Source organism: Polychytrium aggregatum (genome assembly GCF_025602895.1).
Source record: "Polychytrium aggregatum strain JEL109 chromosome Unknown BJ171scaffold_38, whole genome shotgun sequence".
In the NCBI taxonomy this organism is placed as follows: Eukaryota; Fungi; Chytridiomycota; class Chytridiomycetes; order Polychytriales; genus Polychytrium; species Polychytrium aggregatum.
Genome location: NW_026516240.1, coordinates 254,089 through 268,928, shown reverse-complemented (window position 1 = coordinate 268,928; position 14,840 = coordinate 254,089). Strand labels below are relative to the sequence as shown.

General features: G+C 58.3%; 4 protein-coding genes and 1 non-coding gene across 5 annotated transcripts; 2 read left to right on the top strand and 3 right to left on the bottom strand.

Annotated features, from left to right (window-relative positions):
* The first annotated feature begins 351 nt into the window (after window positions 1–351).
* Window positions 352–1,661, top strand: BJ171DRAFT_201892 (uncharacterized protein). The gene is made up of 2 exons (XM_053106278.1): window positions 352–1,214; window positions 1,389–1,661. The coding sequence occupies exons 1-2, from the start codon at window positions 477–479 to the stop codon at window positions 1,578–1,580; spliced, it is 930 nt and encodes a 309-aa protein (XP_052963714.1). The 5' UTR covers window positions 352–476; the 3' UTR covers window positions 1,581–1,661.
* On the top strand, window positions 1,662–6,004 carry BJ171DRAFT_201893 (uncharacterized protein). Its single transcript, XM_053106279.1, has 9 exons — window positions 1,662–2,944; window positions 3,151–3,211; window positions 3,339–3,487; window positions 3,659–3,785; window positions 3,902–3,961; window positions 4,106–4,205; window positions 4,348–4,411; window positions 4,565–4,673; window positions 4,785–6,004. Exons 1-9 carry the CDS (start codon window positions 1,742–1,744, stop codon window positions 5,780–5,782), a joined length of 2,871 nt encoding a protein of 956 aa, XP_052963713.1. The 5' UTR covers window positions 1,662–1,741; the 3' UTR covers window positions 5,783–6,004.
* Window positions 6,005–6,116: 112 nt separating this feature from the next.
* On the bottom strand, window positions 6,117–6,189 carry BJ171DRAFT_t238. The gene has a single exon. It is a non-coding gene; the product is annotated as a tRNA-Arg (tRNA).
* Window positions 6,190–6,473: 284 nt separating this feature from the next.
* Window positions 6,474–8,861, bottom strand: BJ171DRAFT_630356 (growth-arrest-specific micro-tubule binding-domain-containing protein; the record flags this gene model as incomplete). Its single annotated transcript, XM_053115616.1, has 6 exons — window positions 6,474–6,950; window positions 7,059–7,397; window positions 7,534–8,001; window positions 8,153–8,272; window positions 8,515–8,628; window positions 8,757–8,861. 6 exons carry the CDS (start codon window positions 8,859–8,861, stop codon window positions 6,474–6,476), a joined length of 1,623 nt encoding a protein of 540 aa, XP_052963712.1.
* Window positions 8,862–10,044: 1,183 nt separating this feature from the next.
* BJ171DRAFT_427326 (FAD binding domain-containing protein) lies at window positions 10,045–13,153 on the bottom strand (the record flags this gene model as incomplete). The annotated part of the gene is made up of 7 exons (XM_053107803.1): window positions 10,045–10,118; window positions 10,360–10,760; window positions 10,901–11,295; window positions 11,422–11,601; window positions 11,697–11,856; window positions 12,054–12,564; window positions 13,039–13,153. The coding sequence occupies 7 exons, from the start codon at window positions 13,151–13,153 to the stop codon at window positions 10,045–10,047; spliced, it is 1,836 nt and encodes a 611-aa protein (XP_052963711.1).
* Window positions 13,154–14,840: the final 1,687 nt, after the last annotated feature.

Sequence of the window (14,840 nt, the reverse complement as noted above, 5' to 3'; positions counted from 1 at the left end):
CTTTTGCTTTCGCTGTCGTCGCCGCCGCCGCCGTTGCTGCTTCTGCCTCTGCTTCTGCTGCTGTCGTCGCTGCTGCTTCGGGCAGTGTCCATTTTGTACCTTTGCTTTTTTCCTCTCCCCGGCCTCTGTTGCGACCCGCAGCACACCTCGCTCCAACCACCCCACACACGCACATCCCTCCTGCTTTTGCTGCCCCTCCCCGACACAACCCCTTTTCCAAGGCCATCGCCGTCACCGCGCCGCTCCCCGTTGTTGTCACCTCGTTGGTTCAACCCCTGCATTTTTTGCATACACGCACACACACACTTTAACAACCATTGCTGACACCCGCGGGCTCGCCGGCCGTCTCTTGCCGGCGCCAGCATCGCTACGCTTAGCTCCCTGCGGTGCCTCCCCGCCCTCGCAGACCCTCAGACGAACCGGCCCCTCCCCCATCCGATCGGCCGCCTGCCCGCTTCCCGCCGTGTCGCACAGCGATGGAAATCATCGATCTCACCGATCCCGATTTTGAGCCCTCGCCTCAAGTCGCCGGGCTCCCCACCGGCAAGGCCGCCGACCACAGTCAACCGCCGTCCGGTGCATCCCTCAGCGGCCTCGCCCAAGTCAAGCCCGACACCATGGCCGTCGAACCTCCCAGCGCCGCTAGCCCCGTCGCCCCCGCCAGCGGCCCTTTGGCCGGTGGCCCAGGCTCTGCTCCAGACGGCAGCGGCACTGCCGGGAACAGCAGCAACAGCAACGGCAACGGCAACGGCATCGGCACCACCTCCACCAGCGATGCCATGCAGATCGACGAGCCGCGCAACCCTGTCGGCCCACCAAACAGCACCGCAGACAACAATACTATCGGCAGGGGCAATGGCAGCAGCAATGTCACTTACTCCAATACCGACCAGGCCAATGGCAGCAGCGTCGCGCAGCCTCCATCAGAAACTGCCCCTTGCCTGAGTCCGCTTCTGCCAGGGACGGACTATGCCTCGGTCAGGAGGATCCAGATCCACCTCAATCTGGCCGACACCCGGAAAAACGTCTTCAATATGGACTCGCTGCTGCTGACCGACGCCGAATCCAACGCAAAGATCAGTCTGTTTGCTCCGACCCGACAAGCCCCGGGAAGTGGCCGGCAGCTCGACGACGATCCCAAGGACAGCGACGACATGAGCGTGTCCGGCGCCGAGCCCGACGATAACCGGGGTGAGGCCGATGCCCCCAAGAAGGTAAGCAGGCGATCGCTCGCGTGGGTCGAGCTGGGTGCTGTGTTGGAGTCGGTCGTGGATAGAGCGAGCGGCATCGCGGAGCAACAGACAAAAAGCCGTCAAGGCCCCGCTCAGCAATCGTGCTGCCGCCGATCCGAGTCCCGCCTACTGACTCGGCCCTTTGGATATCTCCAGAAACGCAAGCGGAGGAGGCGCCAAGACGAAGAAGACGAATACGACCTTGATGACGACTTTATCGACGACGGAGATTTGTTCTACGACGACGAGGATGGCTTTGTGGACTTTGACTCTGATCCGAATACGGCTGCCAAGATTTGGGAATATGGATACTTTGCCTGGAAGGGGCCGATTGAATCGTACTTGTAAGCATGGCGCCAGTCATCTCTATGTCGGCCGCCACGGCGTCGTTGGCCGGGTCGTCGGGACAACGCTGACCACTAACACTCTGCTGCTATATCGTTCGTGTATGCTCTTATCCCAGCTCGTGGGCCGACGAGAGATCCCGGGGCAAAGGCGCCAAGAAGGATATGCTGGAGAAGGTCACGCCGATTGTGCCCACCATCGACAGCCCGTCTTCTGAGACTGGCCGCCAACGGCTTTCGCCATCGGTGCCATCGCCTGGCAGTGCCGAGGCCTCGACATCGGCCCTCAGCTCCACCGAGGCCTCATCCGGCAGGACAAGTGGGGAGCGGCCCGAAGCAGGATCTGATCGACCCGAGATCCCGCGCGCGAGACCAACCCAGAGCTCGCCGTCCAACCTCTCCAATGGCAGCACCGATCGAGCATCGACAGTGCCGACCGATACCGGCTCTCGGCCCGAGTCTGCCAAAGAGAACGCTCGAACGGGACCAAGTGTGGTGAACGAGTCCGTTGCAGACAAGCCCAAGAAGAAGCCGAAAAAGAAACTCAACAACGGCGCGGCCACAGATCAGCCATCGCCGAAGGAATCTAGCGAGGATAATAGGCCGGAGACCCCCAATCGACAGAGCCAGCCGGGCCAGGCCGATCAAGGCGATAAAGCCACCCCGCCGGAGAAGAGCGGCAAGCCCAAACCATCGAGCCAGCCCGACAAAACGAGCAAAGCTGACCCGGCTGCCAGCGTCAAGAATGCCGGAGCTTCAAAGCCGAATCCTCAGGCCGGATCTCAGAGTACCGCGGGCGGCAAGGCTGCTGCTGCCGGCGCTGCAAACTCGACCATGCCACCTCCAGCTCGCCCTACAGCAGCCGAGCCCCGCATCGCAGCAGGCGGAGCCCCCGCTGTGGCTCAGACGAACAAGCCATCGGATAAGGTACCAAAGCCTCGCGAGGCGGCGCCGATTCCATCAACCTCGACACCATCCTCGCAGAGCGGCGTTGCAAAGGGCAAGTCCAAAGGCGATCCTCCGAAGCCGCAGCCGCAACAGGCAGGCGGAGGTGGTTCTGCAAAACCCAAGGCCGAACCAGCGCAGACCCAGTCTCCAGCTGCCAGCCCAGTCGTCCGTGCTCCTCCGGTGGTTCAGAGGAGCGGCCTCAACAAACCTAGCCAAACGAACTCTGGCGTCGCTGCACCCACAGCAAGCCAAGCCAGTGCCGGCACTGATACAACCAAAACGCCAGAACCGCAGCCATCCGCAGCTCTGAAACGAAAGGAACCACCGTCGAGTACTCAGCCAGATTCAAAGAGACCGAAATATCCCCAAAGCCTGCTGCTTGAAATGCTCAACATGGAGTCGGAGCGACCGCCGGTGCCAGTAAGTTGTTCATATCATCGTGTGGCAGGCAGAGCCGCAGATTTGGTGTTGCCCAATGCCGCACCGCAGCACAAACCGAGCTCTTGCTTTTAGTGGATGGCTTGGCAACTGAGAGCGATTGGGGTGCTTGAGATAATTCCCGCCGCAGCCCGTGTGGGCGCACGATCACCACGCGCTTACAATTGCTGCGGCACTGCTTGGAACAGGGTCTTTTACATCAAGACGTCCTCGCGATGATCAACAACTTCCGGAATATAGCCAAAAAGGGTGTGTATTTGTCCCAGGAGTCCCCTCCCCTTGCCTCTCTCCCGCTCAGAGGCAGCCGCATCGACCAGCGCCCAGGATATATGCACCGTTACTCCGTCGCACTCACGACCAATACGGCGCTCCATAGAAACCGTTGTCGGTCAAACCAAGCTTCCGCTCAACCTTCACGAGCCTCTTAGCGACATCTGCAAAGCCGCTATGGATCAGTTATGCATCAACGAGAGTTTCATTGGGCACTTGATGATGGCCCTTCCGTACAGCGCTATCAACGTTAAGGTAGGCCGTGTTTCCTCGTTTGGCACGTTTATCGTGTTCCAAACGAAAGATGGTCCCCAGAGGTAGACTTGGGCTTGTCATGTGAGCTTGGAGACGAGGGAGGTCACAGAGCGCGAGGCGTCAGACCCCGCAGCAGTGCTTGCAATCATGGGCTAACCATCGTCTCCTTAGCGACTGGTCGAACGCATTGTGCTACGTGAGCAAATCAACACCCTGTGCCAGCGGTCGAATGTGCTCTATCCTGAGTTCCAAAAGAACATTGAGCTTTATGTAAAGCACCATAACAAGAAGCTCCAAGGTACGCAATACCGATTCTGGGCCGTGTGCGCGACCACGCGAGTCTACTGCGATCCTGGGCGACTGTTCGCATTGCCGTGGCTGACATGATTCGATTTGCATCTTTCCGTTCGCTAGACGATAAGAGCAAAAGCGAGCAGGGCCCCGCTACTGGAGAAAGCTCCGGCGCAAATAAGAGTGCGTACCAAATACCCACAGCCGCGCGCGCGCACAACCTGAACGGGATATTGCACATGTGGGTCAACAGTAACTCGACAGCTGCTCACGATTTGTCTGACCGTACTCTATCGCAACTCCATCGCAACCCCATCGCAACTCCAGATCGCTCAACGACCTTCCGCTTTGCTCCGCTGCTCACGGATGCCCTGATGGAGCTGATTGACAACGAATGCGAGATGGCCCGGTTGAACAATGCCTTGTCGTAAGCATCGCCGCAGCTCGGCTTGCAGCTCTGGCCAGCGCAGTCTTATTGCTGGGAAGGGTCCGGCGACAGTCGTGCACAAGGATCAAGGCCGGTTCATGTTTGTCTAACAAATCGCAAATCATCGCTGCGCTCGCTGTAGCAAACTCGGCAACAAAGATCCCCAGTACTTTGAAGAAAAAGTCCAACAGGCGTTTTATGAAAAGGTTGGTTTCCCTCCCTCCCCCTCCTCTATATTTGCGACAGAGCAAGCCGAGACCCCAGTTGCCTGCCACCGATGTAACCAAACACCACCGCAACATGGCCAAACCGACTGTTTTTTTGGCTCAACAAACGAAATACTCTCTATCCGGCTACAGATAGTAAAGTTCTGGCCGCCGGGCATGATGACAATCGACCATCTAAAGAAGACCGTATATTTCCGGAGGCGCAGCAGCACCAAGAAGGACACCGACACCCCGGGGAAAGGTGAGCGAGTGTATCTCCTCCTGATCGATCGAGCCTGCGGGATTCTGCACTGCGCTGCGCTGCGCCAGATCCTCCTTTGATATGGAATGACTGAGCCTACATTTGCACCAGACTCGGCACCGTCACCGTCACCATCGCCATCGCCGTTGCCGGCAGCGTCAAACACCGCTGCAGCCGCATCTGCAGCCAAAGCTACACCTCCGACCGCTAATACAACTCCAGCCCGGGCCACGGCTTCTACCCCAACGCCTACTTCGAACCCTGTTACAACACCAACCCCCGCTGCAACTCGAGCACCGGCATCGGCTGCCGCTCGAGCACCGGCATCAGCCAAGGCACCGGCTCCCAAAGCACCAGCCCCAACACCTGCCTCCGCTTCAGCATCAGCATCAGCAGCGGCCCCTAAAGCGTCAGCACCGGCTCCTAAACCATCAGCACCGACTTCCAAAGCTCCGACACCGGTACCAGCATCAACACCGGCTCCGAAAGCCACAGCTCCAGCTTCGACTCCGGCTCCCAAAGCACAAGCCCCGGCCAAAGTACAAACCCCAAAACCCACCCCGGCTCCAACTTCGAATCGAGCTACATCTTCTGCCCCGGCCTCAGCCGCAGCTCCTGCCCCAGCTGCAACCCGACCAACTAAACCCTCAGCGCCAACCACAACTGCAACTGTGGCTTCACCTGCGGCCTCGACCCCGCGCACGACATCAACGACGGCTCCGGCGTCGGCACGGGCCACGTTGCCGCCGACACCGACACCGACACACGCACACACCACAGCGTCACCAGCATCAACACCCGCACGAACCACAACGCTGCCCACACCGCCACCCGCTCCTACATCGGCACCAAAGCCCAAACCAAAGACGACCGCGGGATCCTCGTCAGTCCCGATGTCGATGTTGGTATCCGGTCCGGTCCTGGATCCCCACGCAAAGCCTTCCGCCGCGCCAAGGAGCTCAGGAGCACCACCAGAATCACCGGCGACATTTATGCCTTCAGCCGCAGCAGAGCCCAAGCCCATAACGAGCCCAACGGGCCCAAAGAATCCAGCGAAGGCGAGTGCGAGTGTGCCGCCAGCACCGATGCCCCCCGCCTCGCGACAGTGAAGGGCCGAGCAGTGCGCTGCTCGCCGCAGTTTTGGGCGTGCTGGGCGTGCTGGGCGAGCCTCTGACGAATATGGCCGCGATGATCTGCATAATGTCTGCCGAGCGATTGTTTCCCGTCTTGATTGATAATTGAAGTGGGTACAAGAGGCATAATCTTGGCCGTTGCGGATAATAGATGTGTGCACTTCTGCCCAAAGAGATGCCATAAAGCAACATGTCGCCGATTCCGCTCTGCAGGCTCCGCAACCCGGAGCACAGACAAAGCACGAGAGTTCGACTGGCTGAGAGAACAAAACGTTGATGGGAGTGCGAAGGACGAGAGAAAAAAAAGAACCGACCACACCAGGGGTCGAACCTGGAATCTCTTGATTCGTAGTCAAGCGCCTTATCCATTTGGCCATGCGGCCGTTGAATGAGCTAAAAATTTTGCATATACGACCAGTGATTCAGGACACCACACCACACCCTTCGACATCCGATTCCCACCTCGGATGATGATACTCCATACGGCGGCCCAAGACCTGTCTACGCCGATGCTACCGATGGCAGCAGATGCAACTCCCTTCCTCCAATTGCTTCCCACCCCGCAAACTAGTCGGCATGCTCTCGTTGTTTTCAGTTTGTTCTGGTGACGTCATGACAAGAATAACGCATCGACAGATCCAGTGCTTGCGTGACATGCACTGGGGAGCTACGTCGGAGGAGCGGCAACCAGGCCCGCTGGGTTGGTCGTTGTCTTGGCGCCGATCACGAGTGGCTTGAATCCCAGCTCCTCCAGCGGGATCGTGAACTCGGTCAGCTTTGCCTCGTAGACGCGAATCATGTCGTTGTGAGCCTGGTGCAGTCCCCGAACCATGCAGCAATGTTGCAGAGATGGAAACGTCAGCGGGATGGACAAGACACAGCCTCGTGATATCCAGGAGTTGCCGTGTCCAACAAGGAACGGGCCGCTCCTGTCAAAGCCCTGGACACTTGCCTTGGTGACCTTGGACAGATCATATTGCAGCTCTTTGATGAGCTGGTTCTTATTCTCCAGGACCTCCTCCAGCCGCTTCGTGAGGTTGTTCAGGGTGATCGGATCCAGATTGGTGGCCTTGAGAATCTCGTTGAGCTGAAGCTCCTTTTTCTCGAGATTATCCTTCAGACTATCGACCTTCTTCTCGAGGATCTGCTCGGGGCACGTTCACGGACAGATGGTTAGTCGCGCGCGAGTCGAGCCGAACCGAGCCGAGCCGAGTCGACTTGAGGCAAACGTGCTAGATGCGATCGGACGTACCAGGTTCTTGAAGCCAGTCTTTTGCTGCACGCTAATGATGCGGTCGACAAAGTTCTCGTACAGCTCGTCCCGCTCTTTTTGCACCTGGGCAAACCGCTGCTCCAGCACCTCGTGCTCCCACAGCAGCTGCTTGTGCTTTTCCTCGAGGACCTTGAGTCGCGCCTTGCTGTTCTGTAGCGACATCTTGTCCTTCTCGTAGTGGGCCAGTTCTCGCTTGAGCTGGTCACACTCTGCCAGGGCGATCTGCAGAGGCTCCGACAAACGCTTGTTCTCGGAAGTGATATCGGCCATCAACTTTTCATTCCGCTCTTCCTTCTTCTTCATCTCCTCGACTTGTTCCTGGAGGTGCGGGCCAAAGCCAACGCTTAGTATCGGTCCTTTGGCCCGTGGACCCATGCATCTCCATCATATTTCCGCGCCAAGACAAGAAAGGAGATGTCTTCCAGTCCCAAGGGTGAACAGGCCCGGTTCTCACCTTGAGCGAGTTGATAAGGGCCAGGTTGTTCAGCGTGATGTCGTTGTAGTAGTTTTTGATCTCGGTAAAGCCCTTGTCGTGGTTCTTCATGAGAGCGTTGATTTGGCCATTCTTGCGCTCCTCGATCTCGTGGATCTCGTTTTTGCGCTTGGTGTCGAGATCCTCGCGGATGACCTTCATCTGCTTCTCGTACTTTGCATGGAGCTCGCGCGCCCGCTGCTCGTAGTCCGCTCGCAGCTTGGTGATCTCCTGGTCGTGTTTGTTCTTGAGATTTTTGATGATGTCCTCGTGCGAGAGCTCAAACTCCTTGAGCTCGAGCTTGAGACTACGCTTGTCGCGCTTGAGCTGCTGCTCGCGGGCAATGTGCTCCTCCTGCTCCACCTGCAGCGCTCGCTCAGAGTCGACCTGCAGATGCGCTACATTGTTCTGATACTCGTACAGCAAATGCTTGATTTTTTGCTTGTAGACCTGCGACACCAGCCACCATGGGCATCGGTTCGATAGTTTCGGGGAGATGGAAAGAAGGGGCCGGAGAATATATCGAGCTGTGATGAGTCCCGCCACAATGCCGGCCAAGGTCGTCCAGTAACAACAGCGACTGCCGAAGTGCTTCTCGCACCTTGATTTCGACTTGGTGCTTTTCTTCCAACTCTTCCAGCTCCCTGTCCTTGTTCAGCAGCTCGTTCTTGGACTCGGTCAGCTCATTCTTGGAGATCTCCCAGAACTGACTGATTTTATCCTGGATGAACGGGTACGGATGTGAGTATCGATGCACGCCTGTGCATGTGCATGTGCATGTGTATGTGCATGTGTATGTGTATGTCTTTAGGGCAATATTCCAAAGCGAATCTCGCCGTTCGTCTGGACCGCAGTCGCCTCGCCTCCTTATCTTTCCTTCGTGCTTTCTTCGACCTACATTCGTGTTCGCTCGCCCTGCCACCCTCCTCCGCCCCGTTCCTTCCCAGCCCCGACAAGACTCACCCTTTCCAGCTGAAAGTAGTTTCTCTCTTCGCGCTCGGAAGCGAGCTCGTCCATGATTTTCTTGATCTCGGCCTCCAGTTCCTCCTTGGTCTTTTCGCCGGGCGCCAGTTTGGCCTGAGATCCGGAACCATTCGCTCCGTTGGCTCCGTCTTTGGCGCTGGCCCCCCGGGACTTGGCGCCGCCGGCAGAGGCCTTCTTTTTGGCTGCGGCGCTCTATTTGGATGGAAGGACGTGATGATGACGATGATGGCGATGATGATAATGATGATGGTGACGATGATGATGATAATGACGATGATGGTGGTGATGGTGATGACAAGCCAACCACGCCCCAGTATCGTTGGCATCCCCACAAAAGAGGTTGTTGAGGTACGTGAGGATTCAATCAAGCCATTTCGATATCGCGGCATGCAAGCGAACAGACGCGAGCCAGTCGGTGGGTCAAGCCAGCAATGTGCAAGAATTGTGAATGTCACGGCCTCATGGGAGGAATCAAACCGGGCAGCCCAGACTCTGATACTGCGGCGAGATTTGAAGATGCACCCAACGATGGTGCCTCCCCCCCCTTGCGAACACGTAAAGAGTGTGGGAACTGATTCCACCGGCCCATCGCGTGGACGGGGCTGGCCGACATACCATCTATCGACGTTTATCAAGGCAAAGGGAGAGTGCCGGCTGTTTCGCTGGCCGAGGCGTTCGTGCTGAATCCGAGCGAGCGATTGACTAGAACGAGTGGATCGGCGATGGTGTCGGCGGTGGTGTCGGCGGTGGTGCCGATGTTGATGGGTGGTGCTGATGCCGACGGCAATGCTGACGCCCGCGCTTGTTGACGGGCGGTGTTTTTCTGATTCGCACACATCATACGATGGCGGCCACGTGCATAGATGAGGCACCGCTGCCGCCCGTCCATGTTGAAACGAGAGATGCCATGTACAGGGACGGAATGCTGTCGATCGGCCATGGCTGAACAGCATCGGGCAGTGCTCGCACTGCTGTGATGGGCTCGGCCGATGGGATATCAAGGGATAGACTCCCAAGGAAAAGATTCACCCGCCTGGCCGTTCTTGACTGCCTGACTTTCGGAACCAGCGACTGCCATTCTCTGGGTGCGAAAGACAGGCTCAGCTCGTTTCCACAGCCAGGCAACTAACTAACCAACCACGGCGCCACTGATCGCCATGCCCTGTCGCATTGCGATTCTGCGACTCGATTGGATAGCAGTTTGTGAATCGGCCATCACTTCCCCGCCTCCCCCCGCGGAATATTGGCTCAATAGGACCGGTTTCTGGCCGCGTTTTGTATTCATTAAAGCACTGCGAGCAATCACTCAGTGAACATATGGCCAGGATAAGATACGAGGAGATGAAGTTGGCAAGGAGAAAAGAACAGAGGGGCGAAAAGGCAAGATGAAATCAAAGGGCAAGATGAAATCAAAGGGCAAGATGAAATCAAAGGGCAAGATGAAATCAAAGGGCAAGATGAAATCAAAGGGCAAGATGAAATCAAAGGGCAAGTGATGGCACAGCCGGTTTACTTCTTCAATTTGCCAATGATGATCTCGGGCGCATACTTGGCCACGACATCGGGCTTGTGGAGCATGTTGACTGCCGAGAATCCCACGCGACAAGTGTGTTGAAGACAGCCAGAATGAACCACCAAGATCGCGGGACAGCGTATGGTGGATGGTGCATGGCCAGGACCAGAGCGGAAGCGAGAACATGAAGGGTCAGCCAAGCCTTCAAACCATTGGATGGTTGGATGCCACAAGCAACAGGAGCCGGTAGCAGGATCCGGCAGCAGCAGAATCGCGTGGTTCATGCGACCTTGGCCTCAGACAGTACTTACACTCCTCGGTGGCATCGCGTCCAGCGTACAGCATGATGGCTTTCTTGCCGCCAGGATGGTCAGAGAGGAAGCTGGTGGCGTTCAGGACTTCGCCGTTGACGACGACCCAGCAGTCCTTGTCCGTGTTGTGCTTGGCAACCTCCTCGAGGGTATACTCCTTGAGCTGGCCGGCGGCAGCAGGAGCAGGAGCAGGGGCGGCAGCGGGAGCGGCGGCGGCGGCTGGAGCAGCAGCAACAGGAGCAGCGCCCGAGGCAGGGGCACTCTGGCCATCGAACGAAATCTGGAGGTTGACACCGCCAACGGAGATGGAGACAGGGGTGCCGCTCAGATGGCCGGCAATGTTGCCGAGACGGCGGGCAGCAGCGCTGGAGGAGAGCTGCTCCATGTGGAAAGCGCTTGCGCTGCAAGTCGGGATCGATGAGAACATGCAGATTCGGTCAGTTCCAAGCGCAGGATCCGTAGCAGATGTTTATGCATCGATAATGTGGTTGTGGGGTGTCAGTGTGCTCGTGCGGGGATCGGTACAGCATGCCATTCTCACCTGGCACCAGCAACCCGTCCGTAAACGACACAGCCCAACAGAGAGCTGCCGCCAAGGCGGTTGGCACCGTGCACACCACCGGCGACTTCACCGCAGGCGTAGAGACCCGGAATAATCTGACCCGAGGCACCGTGGAAGACCTGGCTGTGCTCGTCGATCTTGATGCCACCCATGGTGAAGTGGAGGACGGGGCAGACGACGGCAACAAAGAACTCGTCGTTGATGTCGAAGGGGAGGTTGTGGAAGTACTTCTTGCCAAAAGGACAGTTCTTGGTTCTGGCAATCTCGTTGTACTTGCGGAAGGTCTCGTCCAGGTGGGCCTTGGAGATTCCGATTTCCCTGGCGAGGGCCTCGCCGTTCTTGAAGTGCTTCATGAGGCCACGGCCCATGTAGTGCTGCAGACGGGATGGCGCGAAGGAAGGCAGGGTGAGAGGCATGCACACCTGTTGTGGGAGCTGCGTGGGGTTGTGGCAGTTGCATGCGAGACTCGACACAAAAGAACGGCGCGAGCGACAGCCTACCTTGCAGTGCCACTCGATCTCCTTGCCGCCCTTGCCGTTGAGAACGAGGCGGAAGGGGCCCTTGTTCTTGTTCATCATGCCGGTGACGTAGTCGCGGTGGCCAAGCTCGTCACAGAAGCGGCTTCCGTTGGCATCGAGAAGGAGACCGCCCACACCGCGGAGGGCCTCAGCGGCCAGGAACTACACGGAAAAGATTGTAGCCATGCTGTGAATGAGGGCGTCTCCGACAGAGAAGGCGAGTGGCTGCAGCGGGACATGGACTGGTCTGTACATACCTTGACTTTAGCATCGGGCTCCTTGGGATCGACAAGGCCCGTGGGATGGACCTGGACCTTGTCCATGTGGAGGGTGCCACCGCCAATGGCAAGGGTCATCTTGATGCCATCGCCAGTGCAGTGGTCGCCGTTGGTAGTGGGCAGATCCCACAGCTCCGGACTGTGCACGAGCGAGATGCACCGGCACAGGGAACAGCACACGATCGTAGCAGAGGCATGACGAGAGCGACACGGAAAGGAGCGATATAGTCTGTCAGGAGGGCCTGATCGATGGTCGGACATGCTTGGCATCTGGCTTCCAGTCACCCATGGGCAATGCCCTCAGTAAATGCGGGTCGATGTGCGGCCGATGCTTACCGGAACTGTCTCAGGAGCGAAGTGTTGGTGAAATCGGCAGCATAGCCGCCAGTAGCGAGGATGACGGGGCCACGGGCTTCGTGGACAGCGCCGTCCTTCTGGTAGCGCACGCCAACGACACGGTTGTTCTCGTAGATCAGCTCGGTGACCTCGGCCTTCTTGAGAAGCTGGGCGCGGTGGGGCGAGCTCTTGCAGAGATCCTCATAGGTCTCCATGAGGGCGTAGGTCATGGTCATGCCAGGGAACATTTCCTTGCCGCGGTGGGTGCGGGGCTGGGAATGGCCACCGAGCCGGGAAACCAGGGACATGTCGACCTTGAACTTTTCCGAGATCCACTCGACCGCCGAGGCCGAGTTGTAGGTCAGAACCTTGGTGAGGGCCGGGTTGAGCAGGTCGCGGGCAGAACGAGCAGAATCGTCGTAGAAGATGGCGGGAGTGTCGGGAATGCCGAGCTTCATCTGGGCGGTGGTGCCGGCACCGTTGATGCCGGACGTGGCTTTGGTGGAGTTGCCTGGAGAGCAGCGAAGTCGGACGCAGAGCGGATATGAGTGCGGGTCGCACCATGATCAGAAAGCGATGAGCAGAGCCGCACATGGCCGACGGGTGTGTTGGTGGCGATAGGAGCAAAATCACAGCAGCCGACAAGAGAAGGGTCCAGAGACCATTGCCTCGGCACGTCCGAAGCAAACGTCAAGGACAGACTCGAGAGGGCCGCAGAACAAGCCTCGCTCGCGCAAAACCGCAAATCAGAGATAGAGAGCCGCGCCGACCACCGACACAGGGATCAGCAAGCCGCCGTGAAGAATGAGTCATGTCGCGACATTTGGGTCGTTCGCTGACCAACGATGACGGACAATCGAATGAACCAGGGTCGCGGTGGATCAAGCGAGAAAAAGAGTGGCAAGCCAGCCCATGATCAAGGAAAGCAGGTGTACTTCACGGGAAACGAGATAGGCCGTGGTAATGTGCAGAGACGCACGCTTACCTCCAAGGAAGGGGTTCTTGTCAAGCAAAACGACGTTGCCGCCGCGTTCGACGATGGTGTGGGCGGCAGAAAGGCCGGCCAAACCACCACCAACAACAATGATCGGGTTTTGCATGTGGGCGGGTCGCGAAGCGGATGAGGGAGAAGCTGCGAGCGGTAAGCGGGAGGGGGGGGAGGACAAAAGCTGATCAAACAAGCAGGACGAGGAGCAAGGCCAGGTCTTGATGCAGAAAGGAAGGCGAGCAGGACAGACGAGGGGCGCAGAGGACCGACGACAGGAGAAAGGCCAGCGGAGCGGGTTGCATCGGACTTTTATCGGGTTTGATTGAGGCCGGGGTGTGTCATTGTGATGGGCAGCGAGCAGATCACCAGGCACAGCCCGCACGTGAAAGCAGAACAGGCGACGTGCTGGGCAGGAGCGAGGGGGGACTTGGCCATGGTGTGCGGGATATCGATGACGGTGCGATGGTGTGCATTAGCAGGATGGTGTGTATTAGCAGAATAGTGGTGTATACCCTGGAGATTCAACTGCGTATTGAATTGCGTATTGAATTGCATATTCGATTGCATATTCAATGGAGGATGGGCGGTGGCTTGCTCATGGTGGAGATCCTGCGGACCAATGCGCCGGGGGATGCTTGAGCCGCCCGGCGTGCTGGTTGCATTTCTGTTGGTCGGCAGCGTTGTCTATGCGAGCCAACCAAGGCAGCAGTGGCAGCATCGATACGAACAATGCACCGGCGGCGACAGGGCACGGACATCAATCACCTGCCGGCGATCCGCTCCATGACCCTTGCTTCGACCCTGTCCTGGCGGCTTGAGCAAGGCGGAGGATGAATGGCTGAAAGGAGCGACAGGGCGCTGGAGTGGTTGCGAGCCGGGTGTCTTTGCCGGTGGCAACGGGCGGCTTTGTCGTCAACGGAGGCAGACACCCACAGGACGACTGGCGAGCGCTCTGCTGCCCGGTCGGCAGTGTTCCGCCAGATCTGCTGTCCGGCAGACAATCCATGCCGCCCCAGCGCCGCGAGTCGGGATAAATCGCAATCAGCTGCAAGCCAGTCTTGCGCGCGGGGCTCGCGGCCCTGTTGGTTGGTGTGATCGTTCGGGTTGGATGCCATTTCATGTGCCAGCGATGAAGGGGTGGGTTGAGACACCATCGCAGAAACGGCAGGAAGGCGGTTACGCCGCAACTTGCGGTGGGGGGGGGGAACGGAATGTCTCCGAGTTGCCGTGCTCGCTGCCTGGCCTTGCGGATGCGATACTGCTACGTTTGGCGGATGCATGCGGCGTCTGCTTGTCGGGCATGGCTGCTCTTCAGGGCTCGACTGTGCGCGCTGCTGCGGGAATGGGCTCTTGGCGGCTCTGGTGTGTGATGCCTGTCGTCTCGAGACAGCCACGATGGCCGTGGGCGACCAAGGTTACGGTGCCGACGATGCCGTGGTATGCAAGAGCATCTGGGGGTGGAGGAAAGCGTGTTTCATCTTGATGGCTCCGGAATTACAGGAAGATGATCACTCGCGAAATCGGAATGCCGCGCGAGAATCGAGCAGTGCCGGGCAGTATTGGACAGCACTGGCCAGTACCAGGCCGATTCGCCAAGCGAGAGATGATCAACATCACCCCGAGGAGCAACTCGCTCGCCTGCTGATGCTTGTAGCCGTGGTGTGAATATCGGGGCAGGAGCAGGGGAATCAAAGGAGCGCAGCTGGGCCCGTTCGGCGTCCGGATCCACAGGAGTAACGCAGTGTCAGGGGAAGTCAATCCCTCAACTCAGGCACGGCTATCGACAGGGCGGGCCAGGA

Bases quoted from the DNA above. Each gene is read 5' to 3' on its own strand.
- BJ171DRAFT_201893 (XM_053106279.1), top strand. From the start codon at position 1,742: ATGCTGGAGAAGGTCACGCCGATTGTGCCCACCATCGACAGCCCGTCT. The intron at 4,206-4,347 runs GTAAGCATCGCC...CGCTCGCTGTAG, and splicing joins CGGTTGAACAATGCCTTGTC to CAAACTCGGCAACAAAGATC. The intron at 4,412-4,564 runs GTTGGTTTCCCT...ATCCGGCTACAG, and splicing joins AACAGGCGTTTTATGAAAAG to ATAGTAAAGTTCTGGCCGCC.
- BJ171DRAFT_201892 (XM_053106278.1), top strand. From the start codon at position 477: ATGGAAATCATCGATCTCACCGATCCCGATTTTGAGCCCTCGCCTCAA. The intron at 1,215-1,388 runs GTAAGCAGGCGA...GGATATCTCCAG, and splicing joins AGGCCGATGCCCCCAAGAAG to AAACGCAAGCGGAGGAGGCG.